Consider the following 23,939-nt stretch of genomic DNA (forward strand, 5'->3'; position numbering starts at 1 on the left):
AGTAGCAGGTCTACTCTGAGCCCTTCCCAAATGACTAAACTCCCCACCCTATCTCTAAGGAAGATGCCAGCAACCCTTCAGAGGAAACTCATTGTATCCACTGAGTATCCAAGTAATTAACAATAATAGGGCTAGCAAAAAGATCATGCCTAGATTAACAAACTTCTGGCATTTTGCTACAACAATATTGTGGCTACAGCTCCACCTAGTGGCGGATGGCTGCATAACAACCATATTACAAACATTTACCAGCATTGAGCGTCATTAAAAATATTAACAATTCGATTAAATAACTAGTACACGTAGTACTTACTAGTGACAATAGCTAAAATTAGGCGTCTACTCGTCTAATCAACTTCTCGCGCACACCCCATTATAAGACAGTTTTCGCTATATTAAGGCTTACAGAACAAAAAGAATGCTCTAACATAGTTTGTTCCTTTGTTAGTATTATTAAAAATTTTTAAAGACTTTAGTCTAGTCCCCACAAACTATAGATCCTTTTAGAATGTGCACATCGAACTCCACGGGTATGGTAATGCTAATTTTCTGCTGCAGAGCAGGTTATGGCTTCAGTTTGAGTTACTACAGCGATGCACCCCAATAAGAAGGACCACCTTCACAACCCTGAAAAAGCCTTGGGTAACCCACTAAGCCTGAAATCCTGCTCCGTAGTACAGGACTCTGGATCTCCAGCTGTCTTTTCTTTGAGACCGCCTCTACATCAAAAGTAGTCTTTTTGTTCATTTTCATCTGCCTGTCTGCTCTAAGTTTGCTTTGGGTCCTCTCCCTCGAAGAAAAACATAATAGAGGTATTTCTCACCCACGCAGAAATTGTGCCATGACAAGCCAAAGGACATGTCGCAACAAAGATTTACCGCACAATTGCCACATGCTGAGTCGTATTTTCAATGTGGTCAGGCTATTTGTGAGCCCTTGAGCCATTTTTTAGGCTTTGGTTGTGAGCCTTTGAAATTCCATGCTGAGGATTAGACTTGCAAAAGTAATAAGGAAGACTGTATAGTGGGCATATTAACTCTCTCACTATCAAGAGGGTGGTGACGGTGCTAAACTGTACAAATTCTCTACAACCGACATTGGGTTATGATCTTCAGCCTCGGATATTTTTTCCATGTCACGCCGATGTTTGAGCGGTGCTTGAAAACATAATATTGTGCCTAACACATTATTTACTGAGAGTGTAGGTGACTTACACCATCTGTTTATAAAGCAACAGGCTCAGGCAGATGCTCTGCCAGCAAAGAGGCACAAGGTCCCCAGGCTTATCTTGGTAGAGGTGTGCTGCTGCTTCTCGGCACCAGCGAGGTGGAACGATAAACATAATTAAATTGAGTTGGATTACACAAAATGGATCGGATCAGTTGGGAAGGCGGAGAAGCTAATCCAGTGCAATCCTCTCTATAGAGGTGCCAACCACACAAAACGACATAAATAAAGAATAGAGTGAGAAAGGGAAGCAGTGGCTGTCGTGGGGAGATCAAGGTGAGGCAGGGGCATAGAAAGAGCTCCTGCAAGTTCAAAAAAAAGAAAAAAAGGGGAGAAAAAAAGCTCCAAAGTTAAACATAAACTATAATAGAGCAGTTTAGTGCAAAAGAAAAAACTGGGCTGAAAATATATCTGATTCTCAAGTGCATCTCAAAGTAAAATAAAACACTCACGCGATAAAAGGATGTTTCCGAGCGTGCAGAATGTGTTTGCACAGCTTCCATAGCGTCAAAAATGAATAAGCGATGACTTTGCAGCACACCGGTCCTTTGAGGGAGTGGGAAATCACACTTATCTTTCATCGTATCAGTAACAACAAAAGATTTTGTTGGGGATGTGCAGTGCCACCCTTTTAAGCTTTTAAAACTGTATTTCAGATGGAGAAGATGAGATATGATGAGTCAACAACAGTGGACGTGGACTTTTTAAAAAAAAATTATTTTATCACTAACACATCAACAGCAGCTCTCTATATCATAACTGCGTTTTTTTCTATTCCCACTCCCATTTCATTGCACTCACCACCCCCACCAGATTGCATTTTGCCTTTTGTAAGTGACTTTGGTACAATCCCCTTACAAATAACCTTTCCCCAGGGGAAAGAGGCTCTTACTTTCTCTACAGCCCTGCCAACCCTCTCCTTCTTTTATATCCCCATCCCTCTTTGTCTCTCAGCCTCAGGCGCAGCAAACAGATTGATACAGTCTGGGAGTTTCTACTGCTTTTCAAACTAATCCAATGTAATCCTGGTCTGTCTGCGTCCTGTCTTGGACACCGCTGTGGATCACATTATCATCCAATAAAATTTTGATTAATGATCTCTATATATGTGATGTATGAAAGCTGAAATCTAGGCTGCACTGTTAAGGTGATGAAACGAGCTTCTCAGCATCAGTTCTGCAATAAGAGATCTAAACTGGCCGGTCTAGATGAACACTTTATTTTCTCTTGGCACGATGGGGACAGCCAATCATGATAGAAGGCATGGACCGATACAATTTTTTTTTATAACATTAAATATTTTACATATCAGTGAAATCATAAACAAGAATGGGAGCAAGATAAATTAAATGAAAATCTATTTACAATACTCGCCTAATTTTTTGGTTTGTGCTTCATTTCAGCACATTGTGAGTCTTTGCTGCACTTTGATGTGATTTGAATGTAGTGCGCCTTTTCTGCTCTCAGTGTAGAACCCCGCACGCACAGAGTGGAGCAGGCAAGAAAATGACACAAATGGCAAGTAAAACGATCTGTTCATTTTCCTCATGCTGCTGAACTGAACAGATACTGTATATTCAATTGTGACATATATTATCTGACAATGACAGACTAACACGCAGTCTAACAGTTTGCGTCTGACCAATATTTCATGCAAATATTGAATCAGTGCATCTTTAATCACATCAGCTATTTATATCATACTAAGACTGCACATATCAAAATAAAAAGAATCCAGTGTAAGGAGCCGTGTAGTTAACGCTCCAACGTAGCAGCAGAGTGTGGATGATGTGGATGATGGTTGCTGCTGCATATGTACTAGGGCTGCCACAAACGATTATTTTGATAGTCGACTAGTCACCAATTATTTTTGCAATTTGTCGACTAATCACATCACGCGTCCATTGGACGTAAAACATACAGCTTATTGCACCAGCATGCATCTGCTCTTATATAACTATCATTAGCTTACAGCTTTAAGTGTTTAAGGTATGTGCTAACTAAAAATAAAGACAAGATGATAGTTTATTAAATCTTAATGAAATTTGCCGATTGTTTCGGTGAAGTTTAATAAACGCAGCCGTCTGCTCGTTGCTATCTAAAATATAACAGGACACTGGAGTATATTCTCGAGCATCTCACACTTGTCTGCTTGACGTTTGTTCAGCTGTGTAAAAACTATAACTTTAGTCTCAGCCAAACCGATTTACTCAGGAACAAATAAAATACTGAAAAAAGCCAAACAATAACATTTTTAAGTTACCTAAGTCAGCGGTCCCCAACCTTTTTTGTGCCACGGACCGGTTTATGCCCGACAATATTTTCATAGACCGGCCTTTAAGGTGTCACGGATAAATACAACAAAATAAAACTATTCATAACACACGTGGAAAAGACCCAGGAAAACCGAGTTAACGATAAAAACGATAACAAAATAACGCTGAAAACCGATAAAAACCATGAAAACTATACATTTCACACCTGAGCCTCAACTCTCGCGGCCCGGTACCAAATGACTCACGGACCGGTACCGGTCCGAGGCCCGGGGGTTGGGGACCGCTGAGCTAAGTGACTTATATATTATGTTTAACCTGAGTAGCGAAAGACGGCGGTGGGTTTGAAAACGATCTCGTCTTGAGAAACTGAGCAGATATTTGAGGTTTACACAGTTACATTCTGGCCTGAAAATATGTTAAACGTTTATTTTGTGACCCAGATAGAATAACAAGAGTAATATTATAACTAACTAGCTGCCGCCATTGTTGGAAACTGAGCAGGGCTACGCTATGAATTCTGGGATAGGTTGGGCCACGAAGTATACACCCGACCCATCCTTCAAATCTGTGGAAATGAAGGGCGCATTTGTCGGAGTCTTCGGCCTACAAATGCGGGCACAGGAGGATGCGGTTCCTGAATTTGGACAAAGCTACGATAACGGACACTGCTTCTTCTTCTTCGACATAAATATTCACTGAAAATCTGATATAGATACAACATTAATTCAGCATTTTAAGCTTTCATTATTTTGTTTATTAATTTAATAATTTTTGTTTAATTCTTTTGTTTAATTGTCTTGTTTATGCACAATTTTGAAAATATATTACAAATAGCCAAACTGCATGGAAAAACATTAATTTTTCAGGGAAAACAGTAGTTTTATTGTACCAATACCTGTATCTAAAATTTTAAACCATACCCAGTGCTGTCAAGGACCTAGCAACACACACCTATGGCTGATCTTCTAACCATAGAGGTGGAATATCTGCTTACAGCATACTGCTGCCTAAACAAGTGCGCTTTGCATTATTTAAGCAGCTCTGACCGTCCGCTTTAATTGAGTCTCCTCTTGGACAGCCTTCCTAGTAGACAGCTCGAGGCAGGCCCTCAGCAAGGTATGCAAGCCGGTCGAGGAGGAAAACGCACATTTCTGTGGCATGTGAAATATGAATGCAGCGTTTAGACCTGAGGAGCGTGTTCAACATGGAAATTTGACAGTCTCAACATTAAATCAACAAACTGAGCCCACGGCAAGCTTTGCGCCAGGTGGAGACTGTATTCTGTGAAATATGGTGATGAGATTGTGTGGACAATGATAGAGGTGCAAGGAAAGCCCAATGAGCCAAAAGCTGGAGAGTAATCATGCAATTATTAAGCACTGTGGCGTGGAATGAGCAAAAAAAGCGCCCAGAAAAGCCACAGCCCATAAGCTACAACAGGAATGCTCTTAGTATTGGACAGTGATGCTAAAACGATGCCTATTGGTAACGGCTTTAACCTCCTAGGACCTGGCGTCCACATATGTGGACATCACATTTTGGGTTATTTAGACCAAAATACTCAATTTTGCTCTACAAGGGCCTGATATCCACGTATTAGGATGTTATACTGCTGCTGTTCTATCAAACATTTAAACAAATATCCTCATATGTGGCTCTTATTTTTCATAAACAAAAATAAGGTAAAAAGAAAAAATCTCGTAATTCTTTGTTTTTACATTCATTGGGCCCCAATATGTCCAAATATCAAAGAGAAATTAAAAATGCATGCTGTGGAAGAGTTTGGGTCTTAGGAGGTTAAAAACAAAATTAACAAAAAAATAAACAAATAAAGCTCTTTAGTACATTAGTTAATGTTAGAAACAAAATTATAACTTTCCCCCCAAAAAAGTAAAAGAACAAAATGTGCACAACTAAAAAAATGAGACTACAAAAAAAATATTTATGCCAAAAATGCTCATTTTAAGTAATCTGATTACAGGTGACTTTTGCGTGTTATATAAGCACAATTTAAAATGTTATATTACATGGTCAAATACAGGTTTTTTGCTTACTATACGTTTAGTTTTTACCAAGCATATTTTTCTTAAATAAATAATTGTTTAAACAAATAAACCTTTGATTTTATAAATTTAAGATACATCTTACTCAAGATTGTTGCTATGTTTATGGAGCCAAATAATTTTGGCTCTTTTTTTTCTGATATTCATGGTATTTCAGAATCAGAATCAGAATACTTTATTGATCCCTGGGGGAAATTATTTTTTGTTACAGTGCTCCATTTTAAACCAACATTAAGACAAGACAGACAATACGCTAACTAAGAATAGTACAATATATACATATATATACATACATACATACATAAGTCACTTATAAATAAATATTTGGAAAAGAAACATGTGTAGTTGTAGCAGCAAACAGTGTGTTAAGTGGATGCGTTGTACAGGGAGATGGCCACAGGCAGGAATGATTTCCTGTGTCGTTCAGTGGTGCTTTTCGGTAATCTCAGTCTCTCACTGAACGAGCTCCTGTGACTGACCAACATGTCATGGAGTGGGTGGGAGGTGTTATCCAACATTGTCTTTATCTTGGACAGCATCCGCCTCTCCGACACCACCTTGAGGGAGTCCAGCTCCATCCCCACAACATTGCTGGCCTTACGGATCAGTTTATTAAGTCTGTTGGCATCTGCGACCCTCAGCCTGCTCCCCCAGCATGCAACAGCATAGAGGATCGCACTGGCCACCACAGACTCATAGAAAATCCTCAGCATTTTCTGGCAGATGTTGAAGGACCTCAGTCGCCTCACAAAATAGAGACGACTCTGGCCGTTCCTGTAAAGTGCTGTGGTGTTTTTAGCCCAGTCCAGTTTATTGTCAATGTGTACTCCAAGGTATTTATAGTCCTCCACAATGTCAACACTGACCCCCTGGATTGAAACAGGGGTCAAGTGTTTCCTGGTCTTCCTGAAGTCCACGATCAGTTCCTTGGTCTTTGCCACGTTGAGCTGCAGATGATTCTGCTCACACCACGTGACAAAGGAGTCGACCACAGCCCGGTACTCTGTCTCATCATCCCTGCTGATGCATCCAACCACCGCAGAGTCATCAGAAAACTTCTGAAGATGGCAGGTCTCTGTGCAGTGGCTGAAGTCTGTGGTGTAGAGGGTGAAGAGGAAGGGGGAGAGGACAGTCCCCTGTGGTGCCCCTGTGTTGCTAATCACCTTGTCAGACACACACTGTGGGAGACGTACATATTGTGGTCTTCCTGTCAGGTAATCAACAATCCAGGACACCAGAGAAGCATCCACCTGCATCGCTGCTAACTTATCACCCAGGAGGGTCGGCCTGATGGTGTTGAAAGCACTGGAAAAGTCAAAAAACATGACCCTCACAGTGCTCGCCGGCTGGTCCAGATGGGTGTAGACACGATTGAGCAGGTAGATGATGGCGTCCTCTGTTCCGAGACGAGGCTGATAAGCGAACTGAAGGGGATCCAGATGTGGTCTTACTATGGGTCGCAGCTGGTCCAGGATGAGCCTTTCCAGGGTCTTCATGATGTGGGAGGTCAGTGCCACGGGCCTATAATCCTGGGGGCCACTGGGACGAGGCGTCTTTGGTACAGGGACGAGGCATGATGTCTTCCACATCACCGGGACCCTCTGCAGACTCAGACTCAGCATAAACAGTTTATGAAAGACTCCACACAGCTGGGGGGCACAGGCCTTGAGGACAAGGGGACTCACTCCGTCTGGTCCAGCAGACTTGCCTGAGTGAAGTCTCCTCATTTGCATCTCAACCTGGTATTGAGTGAAGGTGATGGGTGGGGGAGGGGTGTCAGGAATCTCACAGGAGGCAACATGTGAAGAGAGAGGCTGGCACAGTGGTGTGGCTCTGGATTCCAGGCTGACTGCAGGTGAGGTTGTGGGGGTAGGAGCAGACACTGTGGTGTCGAATCTATTGAAAAACAGATTCAACTCGTCGGCTCTATTCTCACCTCCCTCAGCTCCCCTGCTGTTGGTTGGCCTGAATCCAGTGATGGTCTTCATGCCCCTCCACACCTCTCTCATGCTGTTCTGCTGGAGTTTCCACTCCAGCTTCCTCCTGTAATTGTCCTTAGCCTCTCTGATCTTGTCCTTTAGTAACACCTGGACCTTCCTCACCTCCTCTTTGTTGCCCCCTCTGAAAGCCCTCTTCTTGTTGTTGAGGAGGGCTTTGATGTCCTTAGTCACCCACGGCTTGTTATTTGGGTAACAATGAACAGTCTGAGCTGGAACAATGGAGTCGGTGCAGAAAGTTATGTAGTCTGTGATACACTCAGTAAGCCCATTGATGTCCTCGGCGTGAGGCTCACAGAGTGTTTCCCAGTCGGTCACCTCGAAACAGCCCTGTAGTTCCGCTATTGCCTCCTCTGACCACCTCCTAACAGTCCTGGTGGTCACAGGTTCCCTCCTCACAATTGGCACATAGCGGGGGGTGAGGTGAATCAGGTTATGATCTGACCTACCAAGTGGGGGGAGGGAGGAGGAGCTGTATGCATCCTTGACGTTAGCATACAGTAAGTCTAAAGTTTTCTCTCCCCTGGTGGGACAGTCCACATATTGTTTGAATGTTGGTAGTGTATTGTCCAGTGATACATGGTTGAAGTCACCCGAGATCACAATAAAGGCACTCGGGTGCTGAGTCTGTAGCCGAGCTATGGCAGAGTGGATAGTGTCACATGCAGCTGTGGGGTTAGCAGAGGGGGGAACATAAACAGCCACCAAGATGACGTGAGAGAATTCCCTGGGTAAATAATACGGCCTGAGTCCAACAGCACACAGTTCAGTGTCCGGGCAACAAATCCTTTCTTTGATTGTTATGTTGGCAGGGTTACACCACCGGTTGTTAACTAAAACAGCAAGCCCACCTCCTTTACGCTTACCGCTAGCGATGCTGTCCCTGTCCGCCCGAACAGTGTGGAAGCCTTCCACGGAAGCATTCTCATCGGGAATGTCCTGGTGCAGCCATGATTCGGTGAAACACATCAGGCTACACTCTCGGTATTCCCTCTGACTCCGTACCAGTGCTGAGAGCTCGTCGATTTTACTTGCCAACGATCGCACATTTCCCATCACGATAGACGGCAGACACGGTTTAAACCTCCTCCTCGCTTCGAGCCTCCGCTGTCTCACCGTCACCTTTTTTCTTCTCTTCTGTCCTTGACCTCTGCATCCCCGATGTGTTTTCCTCCAAATTTCAGCTGGTACTTCTGCGGGCACTTCTGCGGGCCTGGCCAGCGAGCCGGCCGGCATCAGGGCGATCAGCTGATCTCTGGAGTAAACAGTCCGTGCGTGTAGGAGATGTGCCGCGGTCCCGTTCCATGATAAAAGTAACAGTTCCACGGCCACCAGAAGAACAAAAACTCTCTCAATCCACATGATTGAGTAAGAGATAGAAAACGGAGGAAAATACAAGTCAGAAAAAAAAAGAATACGTAAGAAAAAAGAGCTAAACTAAGAGAAAAGCAGGAGCGACTGTAACAGGCTGCACGCTGGTTGGCGCATGCGCACGTATTTAGTACTTACTTGAGAATTACTTGCTAAGCGTACACTGTATTGTGCACATCAAGCAACCATGGCATTAACATCAGTTGCAGTCTTGTTTCTGTAGTGCACGTAAATATAAATAATTCTTATTTATCTTTTTACCGAGCTGTAGTTTATGATGGGCATATACTGAAAATGGCAAATGGAATATGGAGTATAACTGGCACATTGGTACACATGTGGTACATTGTAAAACCAAAACAGTGAGCTGAAAGCCACTAAAAGGCCCCATTTAGCTAGAGGAAAATACAGATAAGTGACATTTCTCATTGGGTTCATCACTTTAAGCAATTCCGTTTTCATTACATACATTTGTCATGGTTTTCTTCCAGGCCTTTAATGACATATATCAGCGGTCCCTAACCTTTTTTGCGCCACCGACCAGTTTATGTCCGACAATATTTTCACGGACCGGTCATTAAGGAGTCATGGAGAAAAAGACAAAATAAAACCAGTACTGGTAGCAAAAAAAAGAAGACTTATTCATAACACACAGGAAAAGACCCAGGGAAACTGAGTTAATGATAAAAACGCTAAAAAAATAACGGTTAAAACCGATAAAGATAATCACATAAAGATAATCCCACCTGAGCCTAGGGGTGGGCGATAGAAACGATATAAGATAGAAAGGATATAAATTTGGCCAACGATAGAGATTTTGACTTTACCGCTCTATCGCGATAGCGCATGTTGATGATGTCATCAAGCGGCACCTGTTTTGGTTGAAACCATCGCAGCGGCTAAAACTATTATCATATGCAAATTATGCCGGGCGAAAGTCATATCAAAGAGATGAAGCACTTTTGAAATATGGGGAAAGCCAAAAACTGCGCTTCCTCCACTTCCGTAACATTGATTCATTAATGTTGAATTCTCTCGCAGCTGCTCTATTCCCATGTTGTTGCAGTATATTAATAACTAACCTCGTATTGTGGACGAATAATCTCAGTTGTTCTCTATCTGCTACCCCTGGGAAAAATTTTCAGAAATCACAATATCTCTTTCCACTGCTATGCGGATGATATCCAAGTCTATTTCCCTCTGGATTTGGATCTCCAATCCCCGCTATCGCCGTTGCTTAACTGCCTAAGTGATGTCAGAGACTGGCTATTGCATAACTCGCTTACCCTCAATGAAAACAAAACAGAAATTATCGTCTTTGGTAGCCATATGCCGTTGAAACAGCTATCGGGGACCTTAGGTTCTTATGCCAGTCATCTATTGTCTACTGTCAGAAATCTGGGAGTAGTGCTGGACAGTTCCCTCAAATTAGATAAGCAAGTGGCTGCAGTGGTAAAAACCAGCTTCTACCAACTACGCCAAATTTCGAAGGCAATGCCTTACCTACGACACAAGGACCTTGAAAGGCTCATTCATGCTTTCATAACCTCTAGACTGGACTATTGTAATTCTCTTTACTTAGGCCTCCAACTCTCCCTCATCCAACGCCTACAATTAGTCCAGAATGCCGCAGCACGCCTTTTAAGCGGCATTAGAAGACAGGATCATATCACTCCTATTCTAGCTAACCTCCATTGGCTTCCTGTCAAGTACCGTATTGTTTTTAAAATTCTTCTATACACTTTTAAAATCTTAAATAACTTGGCACCCAGTTATTTGATTGACCTTCTTAATTTATATATCCCTACAAGGGCACTCAGATCCTCTAATCAGGGGCTCCTAATGCAACCAATGTCTCGACTAAAGACGAAGGGGGATCGTGCCTTTGCTTTTGCTGCACCAAAACTGTGGAACAGCCTGCCGGTTGATGTCCGTGCGTCGGAAACTATTCAATCTTTCAAATCACGGTTAAAAACCCATTTGTTTAAGCTTGCCTTTCAAACTACTTAGCTTAATTTCTTCCCGGTTCATGCTTGTTGCAATAGTACCATCCTATAACTGTATTTTTTGTTGTTGATTGTTTTCTTTTGCTGTAAACCTGCAAGTATGGCTCGTCTGTGAAGCACTTTGTTGTACCTGTGACTTTTAAATGTGCTATAGAAATAAAATTGAAATTGAAATTGAAAATTCTCCTGACTGAAGTTTGGCCCGTGTATAGCATCCTGCTATGCGATTGCATTTGTCCCTGACCACCAGAATCCCTCACGTTAACTTTTATTGAGTGGAAGAAAGGTTGGCGTTCATCCTCCAGCTTCACTGTGCTAATGTTATGCTAACATAGCTATGTCGCTAGCAATCACGTAGCACAACATTATATACCAGGTAGTCCAATTTCAGTAACCCTGCAAACACCACTGCTGTTTGGTTTTCTTTCTTCATTTATGTCGGAAGTGGTAGCAGAGCTGTACGTTTTAATTAGTTTCAAAAATCTCTCAGTCAGAACATGGTATGTCATGTTTAGGTGTAAACTAGCGAGCTAACTTCCTGTTAACTTATAACTCCGTTAAATTTAATAACTTCTGTTTTCATGGATGCATGGATGTTAAACTTAATTGTTACACCTGGTAAAGCAGCAACGCTGATGATTTTATTAAAGATTAAGGAATTTAGACCGTTTTTAACTCTCAGTGTTCGTTTGACTTTGGGACCTAAAGGGACGGAGTTTTGGACCCAGATTACTCCGTGAAGCTCCTCACTACGGCAGCCGTAATGCTCTGACAATCCATCAAGCAGTGCGGCTTACCAAAGTTGTACTAAAACATTTTTCAACAGATTTCTGCACGCCAAAATCAGTTCGAGGTCAGTAAGCACAACCAGAATTTATACATAAGGCACACTCTCGATTTTTGAGAAAATTAAAAGGATTTTAAGTGTGCTTTATAGTGTGGAAAATACGTTATACAGAAGAAAAGAATATATCGCGATATATATCGTTACCGCACTTGCTTCAAATTATATGCGATATGAATTTTAGGCCATATCACCCAGCCCTACCCGAGCCTCAACTCGGGTATCAAACGACTCAGTACCGTTCCATGGCCCGGGGGTTTGGAACCGCGGACATACATAATAATTATTATTAATATTATTGTGCAACACAGGTGGTTTAATCACTAGCTCCTCTACTCTATATGTTGAATGAATCTTAAGGCAACCATTTTTTACCCCTTCAAGGGGGTAAACACATATGTATATTTTTTATGTATAAAAAATATATGTGTGTGTTCCTAAGCAGTAGAAGCTACATATTTGTACCATATTTGTAAAAGAACATTGCAATAATTTAATAAAATTGCATGAGCTGTAAGAATTGCAAACTATTAAATATAAGAAGTTTCTCATAGTTTTTATTTCTCATATAAAAAACAGCTAATAAGCAGCTCTGATACACTCATTTATAATTGTGTAGGAGTGTGCTCTATAGCTCATGAGTTACACTTTGAGATTTGTATTTGTTAGTCAACAATGTGTTATTTCTCCTTTGAAAACACACAAAGCCTAGCTTTAAAGAGAAAATATACGCCCACATGTATGGAATGAAAAATTAAATTCCACATACACCAGTATGTGGCTGAGAATAACGAAGCCCTATGTAAATATGTGCTTAATAAAAACACATCAACTTCTACCAGAAGAAGATATATATAACATATAATACAGAAAAGTTTAGTCATTTAAATTAAAAGGTGCTAATGGAATTGTAACATTGGGAAGTATACATTTATATGTATTGTTGTGAATTTTAAAATGGATGCATTTTCTAACAGCCATTCATACACAATACACACTTTTGGAAACAGAGACACAGTAAAAATCAATTTCTGTCTCTACAGTTGTCTACACTAATACTAAAGAGTTGGGTCTTAACTATGTGGACCACGTTGAAGGCCCAAAACAGATACATATACATATATTCATACTTCTTTGCAAATTTTGCCTCATTTTAAGGATTTTAAGGTTTACTACCAGTCTGTGTGTGGCCAAATAAGTTAAAATACTAACTTTACTTTTAGATTTTAAGGTTTTACTAAATTTAAAGTAGATAAAAAAAACATTTAATATGTTCTAAGAAGTATCTAACTCTGTATCTGTCTTTAATATTGGTGGTGACTGCTGGGTTTTCTCTGGTAGTCAGGTTCCTCCCACAGGAGTGTGCTTTATTGCTTATGAGTTTTTTTTATTTGTTAGTCAAACGCTGTTTTTTTTTCTTTCGAAACTCACAAAGTCTAGCTTTAAAGAGGGAGAAATCCGCCTACATCGTTGGAACACAAAATCTAATTCCACATATATATCAGTAGGTGACTGAGAATAAAAACACGACTTGATAAATATGGGCTTAATGAAAACGCATCAACATCTATCAGTCTTCCTCATGAAGGCAACAAAGAAGCTATATATATATGTTTTATATATCTATAAAACAGCAGGTTGCTAATGGAAATGTTGCATTGTGAAGCAAATATGTATTGTTATGAATTCTAAAATGGACACATTTTCTTGCACACACTCATACTTCATATACTCACTCAGAGAAAAGGATGCAGGAAAAATCCATTTGTGTACCTACAGGAATAATCTACATGATTACTGACTGAATAAAATAATGACATGAATAATTATTGGACCTTAAGGTAACTATGTGCACCGTTTTAAACGTCCAAAAGGTTCATATATATGTTACCAGGCAGTAAAAGATACATATTTGCACCTGGAAGTAAAAGTATGTATCCTTTACAACACCAGGAAACATCCAAAGGACAAAAAAATTTTCTCTAAGAATTTAAGATTTGTTCTCCTGTCCTCTCACAGGGCAAAGACGTACATGCTAGGTAAGTATTCCCCAAATCTATTGTGGGTTCAGATACAAAATAAAGCTTTGAGGAGTCAGTAAAGTTAGAAAGGCCACATACATACCTACCCAACTCAAGAAATTACCTGAATAGGTACCCCTATGTCACCCTTTGTAAAGGGTCTTCTTGTTAAAATAAGTACCCCCTCAAAAGGATACAATAGACATACCTAAGGACAGAATATGCTTTGAGCACTCAGAAAAGTGTTTTATGAATGCAGTCTATTTACCATTCTAATTGATAACTAGTGATTGTGTTTGTTTACATGTACCAGTGTGACTCTATAACTTGAGTAACATTAACATACTCCAGGTTTTACATTTTAACTGTATTAAAGCTTATCAGGTGCACCTTCAAAGCGGCTCATTACTGCTGCCCTAATGAGCGAGAACATGCATTTCACATTAGCGGAGAAATCAAGAAAAATATGTGATCCGTCACGCCTGCAAACAAGCAGGATTTTGGAAATAGCCGGGGTGTGCCTGCGTTCGTCCTGGCCTACAATTCACCCCTGGATTCCAGTGGGAGCTGCTGCGAAGCAGGAGACGGCGCTCCGCAAACAGCCCTCAGCCACGGCAACGCTCTGCAGACTCGTCTGCATGCAAAGCCAGTTTCTGGAGCTCCGCTTTTCTGCTCACTTACAGTTCACTTGCGAGTTCACTACATCTGTGGGTCAGATCACCAGTCAGGTCATGGCCTCAGACAGATTCAGTGCTGTGGCTGCGCCTTCACCTCCACCTCGCTGTGTGGCTCAGCGTGTCGGCCCGCCGCAGAGCCGCAGATCATTATCACTATCAAGTACTGTTTCCCCAACAAAATGATATCTCTGCCTTTGATCCTATGCCAAAGCTTATTTCTGCACACTTTGGGCATTGTATCCCACAGATTGCTCTCACTCAGGACACAAAATCAAGCATGGCTAAAAATACCCTCTGTTCTTCTGATGAGACGGAAATGTATGAATTAACAATAGGAGCATCATGTCTGAATTAAGGTTACTTTCCCACACCTGCTCATTTTTTGCAGATGTTCTGTGTGTGTGTGTGCGTGTGTGCGTGCATGCGTGTGTGTGTGTGTGTGTGTGTGTGTGTGTGTGTGTGTGTGTGTGTGTGTGTGTGTGTGTGTGTGTGCGTGCGTGTGTGTGTGTGTGCTTGTTGCTGTTAGGGGTTTTTTTTGATGGGAAAGCTAGCTCAGGCTGTTAATGTAATCCAAACATTGTGCCAGGCTCCCGCTGTGGAGTATCCAATTAAAAAAAGCATCTTATGTGTGGGACTGAGGTTACAATGTCCAAACTGGGCCAGAGGTCCTGAAAGATTCAGAGCGGGCTGCATGCAGCTCTGCAGACACATCCTGAACAAAGAGAATACATCTGCTGCAAGGAGACACTTGTTTACAACTAGAAACCCACATAAAAACATGACTGTCTGTCCTTTGAAGCACAGCAAATTTTGTTTCAATGATCTTTAATAATCAAAGGTGTACACAAAAAGTTTGTATCTTCTGCCTGATATTGTGGAGGACTGCAAAAATGCCACGGTGGGTGGTACAACTCCAAGGTGATCAAGGCTGTCAGCTTTACCTCCTTTTAATATTTAGCTCATCAGTGTGCATCGAGGCTGCAACGTCAAACGAGAGCTGAAAAATCTTTGAATCTCTCGCATTTTCGTCACATAGTCTAGCACCTCACTTTAGAGCCAAACAAAATGAGTTGACAGCAAGGAGCTAATCAGGAGTAGAGTAACACCTACACGCAGAAAAAAAGCTTACATTTCCAAAAGCATTATCAACAAGACTGTCAATAATGTGTCTTTAAAGTTGTCCTCTTTTTTTCTCTATGCTTTTATGTAACTTTCTTTTTGAATTTTGTTGTCATGGCTTGTGTTTGGTTTAAGACATCCATCTGTAACACTTTTCTCTACTCCATCAAAAACAAGTAAGTAAAGGTTCATCCAATATTCATTTTCTTTGTTGATGCTGTACTATTAAAAAGACAAGGCCTGGTCATTTGTAAAGAAGTTTGCACTCATTTCCATTATTATTACTATTAGGGCTGAACGATATATCGCATTTGCGATAATATCGCGACATGATCAAGTGCAATTTTCTAACCGCAAAGGCTGCGATTATACTGCGATTATATTATACAATTCATGGGCTGCATCCTCCTGAGGCCGCATTTGTAGACCGATTACGTCACAGCGACGCGCCGAAGGCTGTCCAAATTACTACCATATCCCAGAATTCATAGCGCGGCCCAGCCAAACTCCAGTTTCCAGCAATGGCGGCCGCTACTAAGTTTTAAAATTACTCATACTAATCTTTCTGGGTCACAAAATAAACTTTTAACATATTTTCAGGCGAGAAAGTAGTTGTGTAAACATCAAATATCTGCTCGGTTTATCAAGATATCCCATATTTGCAAAAGTGCTTCGACGTTTTCAGAGGCGTCTGCTACCCACCAGCTCGACAGCTAGCCGGGAGCTCGAGGGTTACTGATGCGGCCGAGAACGGCACAACTCCCGGCACATCATTTTCAGATCACCGCGGAGTTTCGCTGCTCGGGTTAAACGTAATATATAAGTCACTTAGACAACCTAAAAATGTTATTGTTGGGCTTTTTTCAGTGTTTTGTTTGTTCGTGAGTAAATCGGTTTGGCTGAGATTAAAGTTATTAGATTAGATAAAATAAAACTTTATTAATCCCCCGGGTGGGTTCCTCCTTGGTTTTCACACAGCTGACTAAACGTCAAACAGAAAACTTATTAAACAGAAGTATGAGACAGTCGAGAATTTACACCAGTGTCTGGTTATATTTTAGATAGCAAGAAGCAGACGGCCGAGTTTATTAAACTCCACCGAGACAGCGGTGACGCTAATCAGAACTAGCCTTCTGATTAGCTAATCAGAAGGCTAGACCGTCCAATTTCACGCCTTTAAACTTTAAAGGCGTGTTTGTGTGTGTGTTTATACAATTGCTATTATGTTTGCACTTTATGTGTAATGTTACTGACTGCAGAGATCAGTAAGATGTGTGTATTTTTTATTTATTAGTTTTATTTATTTAATATTATTTTTTAATTGAATGACTGTCTAGTAGTTCACAGATGTCGAAAAACTGAGTGTGGTAAAGCCACTGATTTTTTTTATGTATATTTCTGCAATCTGCACATTGTACTGACTTTCATTTTAATGTTTACACCAGGGTTCCTTGTCAGCACTTTATGCTCAGATGTTTGTAAGCTAAAAATAAACTATTGTGTATGTTCAAATATACTGTTGTGATTGAAGAAGTTAAATAAAAATGTCAGTCATCAATTCATGCATCACCTCATGTCATCATAACAGAGGTCTGTCTTCCAGGAAAGAACAGTTTAAAATTAATGTAATATAGTATTGGCCATACTATATGATGTATTGCTTGTCTTTGTTTAATAATACAGAAGACAAATACCTTAAAAAATAATCGCATATCGCATCGCAATCGCAATCTTGGGGCAAAAAATCGCAATTAGATTATTTTCCATAATCGTTCAGCCCTAATTACTATTAATATGTAGAATTTGTAGACAGGGGAGGATTTCTAGGACCTCATGCTTTATAGTTTCCATAGCCCTGACCAATCACATTTGAGCAGGCTTTGCTGCAAGCAGGTAACTGGCCTATCGGACATCATGTGGCCTTTAACTTATCTAATTTTGCTAATTTGGCAAAGCAGCTGATGAGTTCCCAGACTGAGTTTAAACAAATATAAAATGTATTAACATATCATATGTGCTAACCATAACTTTAATACATTTTGGGAGAGCAGCACCAACAGTAGCAAATGGTGCTTTGCAATATCAAACTGACAAAAAATACAAGAATCTAAATTATCTGTTGAGATTATTTAAAATATAACACTAAATGTTATATTTAGCTACAGCTCAGGTGGTAGAGCAGGTCATCTACTGATCGGAAGGTTGGTGGTTCGATTCCTGGCTTCCCCTAGTCTGCATGCCAAATATCCTCGGGCAAGATACTAACCCCAAATTGCTCTCCGATGCATCCATCGGAGTATGAATGTGTGTGAATGTTAGCTATAAAGCACTTAGAAAAATGTGCTTGTGTGAATGGGTGAATGCACAAGTTGTGTTAAGCGCTTTGAGTGCTCAGATGAGTAGAAAAGCGCTATATAAGAACCAGTCCATTTACCATTCAGGGCATTTATTTTTTTTTACATAGTTTAATAGTATCATTCACATCATAACATAGCTCAAAAGCTTCTGTGTTAATTACAGTTAGGCGTGTCCACAACATAGACAGCATAAGCAAGGTAAACTGTCAATAAAATCCATAGAACTGCACAGTTAGGTTTGAAAACTGTTCCATAATTTGAGGTCTGCACTTTTGACGTTGAAACAGAGAGTCAGTGGGACTGTGTCTTGCTGCTACATCATCTTAAATCAGTCATGTGATTTGGCCATTTGTTGACTCTCGAGACTTAATTATAAAATGTCTCATTAATCCTAACCTTTTAATATGTGTATATTCACATGCTAACCTTGTTGTAACTAGGGTTTCTACAACAAGCAAAGCCAAACAGACCTCAGCTGACCTGTGCTGCATCTATCCACTGGGAATTCCCGGTCACAACAGGTGGAAACAAACCCAGCCTCAGAGCTAGTCTACGCCTAGTGCCAGTCCCAAGATCGGATAAATAGGATGGTTGCACGATGAAGGGCCTCCTGTCTAAAATGTATGCCAAATCCATTGGATCCATCAACTGTGGCAATCCCTTGGAAAAAGATTCCCAACGCCCCCCACCTTTTTCTCCTCCTGTTTGCACAGGGACTGTAGCTGCTGGTCTCTCTGCACTACCACAAAATTAAGAATTAACAATTGCATCGCACTTCATGAATCCTGTACAACACTGTATCAAGTCCCTTCTCCCCTTATAGTCACCAGGGTCTGGCAACTTTTCTAATGGAAAGACAGTGGCTCCTAAAATTTATTTTTACACTCTAAATTTATTTTCCTGTATTCTATGTGCATTACTACAGTGACTGTAAGCTAGGCTTCCAGACCTGCAGGTGATGTACAGCTGAACACTGCACCTGAACGCCTCCTGTGCAGACCCACGCAGAGCACCAGAGCTGCTGCTCTGCTAACATTCTGCACGCTGCGCAGACACACACGGCTTAAAGCAGATTCATTTCCCCCAAGTCAGCAAACAGTCCCACCTTTATCTATTATTTTACCGCACATTACTTCTTAGATGCTTTGATGTCATCACTCGGGTAGCATGGCTTGCTAGATTTCTCCAATTTGCATCTCCACTGAGTGAAGAGAACAATAAAAGCCTTGTTCACTAAGGGGAACAAAGCACACAGTGGATCACATCAAATATGAATTGAAGCGAAGTAGAATTCCAGTAATAATGTGAAATTTAAGATTGTTTCTAAGATCCTGGATGAACTTTTGCTCTCAAAACAACTAGTTAAATTCACAATGGAAATAACAATTTTTTACAGTCGTGATTTCATGTTAATAACAGACGCACTTCCTGCCACATGAGGTGTTTTCGTACCTGGAAGCACTTCATTAGTATGCTGCTGAGGATTTTTCATTCCAGGCAGACTGTTAGTCCTGCTTGTCTCTTGTTTTGGCTTAAGATATTCCTCCAGCTCCAAGAGCCTGATGCTGCCTGTATGCGGCTTGTCACAGGGGGAAGAGATATGCTCTTTGCGGGAGAGGAGCTTTGCGAATGGCTCAAACTTATCAAAGCAGTCCGCCCCGTCCCCGAGCTTCCAATACAATGCCCCCCTAATTTTTCCTGAATGGAAGTCTCTCCAGACCTGGAGTAATCTCATATTCGCCGTGTGCACGCAGTAACTCCAGTTACTCCGGCTCTGTTCCCTGCATCCCCTGCCAATTGCATAATCAAGTCCAGAACTCATCAGCAAGATGGCAGAAGAAGTGCTCTATTAAGCCGCATCGTGTTCCATCTGTTGTGTAAGAGAGAGATAACAGTATTTACAGTTTTGGAGTTGTGGCAGACTGTTTCGGCCAAATTTTGTGCACCGCAGAGTACCGCTTACTTCATAAAATGTCACGGATTAATTCTGCCACTGCGACAGCGTCCAAGTGCAATCTTTGCCCTCGACGAAAATATCGCCAACTAACTTTATTGGAAGTACTACATTAAGAACTTGTTGTACAATATTTTACTTCACACTCTTTTTTTTTATTTCTTTTTTGGCATATCCTGGCCCATACTTTAAGTATTCACTCACTTTTATTCCATTCCGGTAAGAGGCTAATATTTGCTAGAACTCTACAGAAGACCTGCCATGTGGATAAAGGTCTTTAAGAGAGAGTCTGTCACAGAGGTGGCTGGTAAGTGTCTTTCAACTAGCATTAAGGATTCGGTGCTGCCATCTTCCCTCTATCAGCAAGGGAAATGACTGTTGTTAGAAAAAAAAAATCTAACCTAGATCTGAAAAGGAGCTGATAACCAAAAGTGCTGAGTGAAACAAAGGCTTATCTGCCTTACTGAGTGGAATGAATTTACCTTACTGTACATGAATCAGCTCAATGAAAAATGCTGCTTTTTCAAATAAGACCCAATGGTTGATATTGTGAGGCCTCCAAAATATACAGACCTAACAGAGGACAGTTACTCTGTTAGTCTAGAGTCACTTCTGTTTACATTTCACTATATATAAAAAAGGAGATCAAAGCCTTTTGGCTCTTGCATTTTTCATTGTCTACCTTCCAGTAAAGAATGTGCCACACTTTTAAACCAGTCACTTTCATCAGTAGGCTGTGAGACAGAGCAGCGCAGTGGAATAGTTTTATTTATAATATTGTGCAAAAACCTGTTAAAACAGAAAGTCAGTCACAGAGTTTGTGCTTTACACTGTGCTATCTATATTTTTAATATTTAGGAGCATGTATAGGAGTGTAATATAAGTATAATTGCTTCATTTTTCTGTGTACGCTTCTGTCCTTGCAGAACCTTGTAGAAAAACAAGGTGCAACACTCACTGGACTGTTAACGGGACATGGAATATTTAACACACCTGACTTTTACATAAAACCACCATGTTTTTATTACGATTTACTCCGAAAAGAATTTGAGCAAACTGACCTAAAGAAAAGTTAGTTAACCTAAAGTTAATCCCATCCAAGTTCTTTATTTTCGATGTGCCGTACTTAAGGACGAGTCAAGACCTTGACATCTCTAATTTTAAGTTAGATACCCATTACACAACCTCAATACAGTAATCTTTATAGTATGTACAGTCAGAAAATGTTGGCATAAAGGACCCATTTTTAACTAAGTGTTTACATCGTGTGTTAAGAGACAGCTTGTGTTCATATCCCCCCCACACTGCAGCACATTTGAACAATATTAACAATGATCATCTCAGTCATAGTGGCCCATTAGCAGCTCAATCTTTACACTGTTCTCGCACACGCAAACACTGGGAGCCGCAAAGCACATCTACACTAATCAATCTTTGTCCTCAACACAACTAAAACAACCAAGGCAACAGCACAAATTTAGAGATTTGGACGCAAAAGTGAAAGCTCAAACAAGTATGCACAACTATACTCTTCACTAGGTGTGCAAAACAGACGGAAAACTCAAAATAATTAAGTACATTTTAAACACCTGCATACATTACATTAAAGAGCCTATTTTAAATTAAGGGCCCACCCATTAACTGCTTTCCTGATTTCCCTTTTCCTGTCATTTTCAGATCACTTTACATGTTCTTTTATATTGGCTCAAACAACCAGGGATCAAAATAACCTGTAAACTGATTGTAACTATGGCAAACTCCAGCATCTTAACACCATTAAACTTGATTCGTGCCTGGCTTTGCTCTGAGCCCCAGCGAACCCTTTTAACCCTGAGATCCCCCAAGTTTGCGAGACAGCGAGTAGAACTGGCGCAGCTGTCGGCATAAAAAGAGCTGGGATTCAACAGAATTAGTTACAACCCAGAAGGACTGCTTACAGACCTGGGCTCCTTGTCTCGTCTGTTACCTGTAAAGGCACCAACAGCCTGCTCGACTCTCGAACAAAGCCCGTGAGTGCTGCTTGAAGGATGCACTTGGCTGCTGTAAAAGCACACTCCTTAGAGCGCAGGAGTCTCCAGAAAGTGTTTGCAAGAGAAAAAGGGGGGGGGACCCCGACAGCTTCAAAGCAGGACCCTGTGCAGCGGATTAATTAAAGCGTCTGCATGCGAGCGCTTTTGTCGCTCCATCCACACACACACACCATTTCAGTCACGTCCGTGTCTTCAAAATAGGAAACACTTCTATCTGAATAAAGAGCGATTATTCCTGCGCTGGCACCACAGCTCACACATGTCAGCACGGGGATAGAGATGAGGGCAGCCTGTAAACTGAGATGTCATTCCGTTCCTTTCACGAACTGCAGGCTAGCATTTCACGGTATGCCATCAGAAAAAGAAAAAAAATATATAGGATATTCAGATATTCACTTTACCGGCATTTCCCCGGCTTTATGACATATCATATCCACTAATTGCAAACTAATTAAGACGAGCTGAAATGTCATCATTCACGCCAAGGCTTGGCCAATTTAAAGGTTTGAAGGTGCAGTGTTTAGTCTCTCCTGCCATATTTTATTCACTACTGGAGGCTAAAGCACAGTGTGAGCATGAAAACTTGGCAAAAACAGCCCTGTTGCTAAAAAGCACCTGGCTGTGCTAGTGTGACCAAGGGGAAATTTGTAAGTACCTCTTATTTTTAACTCAAAAGTGGGCGGACTGCTGATGTCGTGTAGCCTGGAGACCAAACGTTAAAAACTAAAAGTTCTTACTAAACATTTTTCGCGCAGCTCAAGTGTTTACTTCAGTGTTTATCCAGGGACGCTTACCTTGATCCAGTAGCCGCAGGGAGTGCTGAAAAGACGGATCCAGCGTGTCCTTCTCTGCCATGAGCTCCGGTAAGTACTTTTCGCTCCCCATCTTGTCCTGCGCTGCTTTCTGGGCTTCCAGCTACACTGCTCAAACGCAATTCAAGAAAAGATCAAAACAAAAACTTGCTCGGCGTCCAGGAGGCTCCAAGTTGGGAATATTTGTGTGGGGGGAGGAAAAAACGCGGGCTCTAATGTCATCCGCGCTCGCGCTAGAAGAGCATTTCCCAGTCCTCGCGGAATACACACACACTCTCTCTCTCTCTCTTTCGCACGCGCGTGCGCGCACACACACACAGTGAGCGTTTAAATTTGAACGGTAGGTTTTATCCCATCCAAGCAGAAGGCAAAGCCCAGCTACGCATTACACCCGGAGCGGTCCTCTCCTCTGTGGGTGAAGGGGCTCTTTGAAGCTCCCTCTGTTGTATCCAGAGCTGAACCGAGGCGGAGGCAGTGATTGGTCGCCGCGCGCTCACGTAGCGGGCGGAAGGGGGCGGAGCGACACTTGGGAGCTGTCCGCGGTGCTGAGTCCCGCAATTACCATATCATTATCATAAAATCACCATGAAGAGTGGCAATTGAGAAACACCCAACTAAAGCAAACACTCCAAGAGTAAGAGTGTGTTTTGTTCTGTGCAATGTAAATAATGCACATTACTTCCACTACAGCTTATTACACTCTAAAGCCCCTTTATTTTTCAAGATACACAGCACAATTTGCAACGAGTAAAAAGATGCTATTAGCATAATAAGTTTGTGTTTGAGCACTGGGAGACACAATAAGGGTGTCTAAACCAGGAAAGTGTAAGTTTCAGAACCAGTCTACGACAGCCATTCCTTGTTATATTAATCCGTACCGAAATTAGTTGGCAGTCCAAGATGGCGGCACTGAACTTTACTGCTGAAACATTAGTAAAGCTGTAAACTTTTACTCTGTACTGCCACCGTTGTGTATTTTTTGTCTAACTAACTAAGCCATATGCAGAGCACTGATAAGTACTATGCTGATATTACTACCGGATTGACTCTACCTTGCTAAGAACCAAAATAAATCCTGTTTTACTCGCTCCTTGTGGAACACGGTCACTAGCGGCATTCAAGTTCTGAGGTATCTGGAATGCAGTCTTAGAAACACTACAGAAACTTCCATTTTTGTATTGTTGC

General features: G+C 41.3%; 1 protein-coding gene across 1 annotated transcript in view; it reads right to left on the reverse strand.

Moving 5' to 3' along the window:
* khdrbs3 (KH domain containing, RNA binding, signal transduction associated 3) overlaps positions 1–23,193 on the reverse strand; it is a 155,655-nt gene extending 132,462 nt beyond the window's left edge. Inside the window, exon 1 of the mRNA XM_026157422.2 lies at positions 22,737–23,193. Coding sequence (XP_026013207.2) covers positions 22,737–22,827 — 91 coding nt within the window. The 5' untranslated portion in view covers positions 22,828–23,193. The remainder of the gene's footprint in view (positions 1–22,736) is intronic.
* Positions 23,194–23,939: the final 746 nt, after the last annotated feature.

This window comes from Astatotilapia calliptera, chromosome 22 (assembly GCF_964374335.1).
Source record: "Astatotilapia calliptera chromosome 22, fAstCal68.1, whole genome shotgun sequence".
Taxonomy (NCBI): Eukaryota; Metazoa; Chordata; class Actinopteri; order Cichliformes; family Cichlidae; genus Astatotilapia; species Astatotilapia calliptera.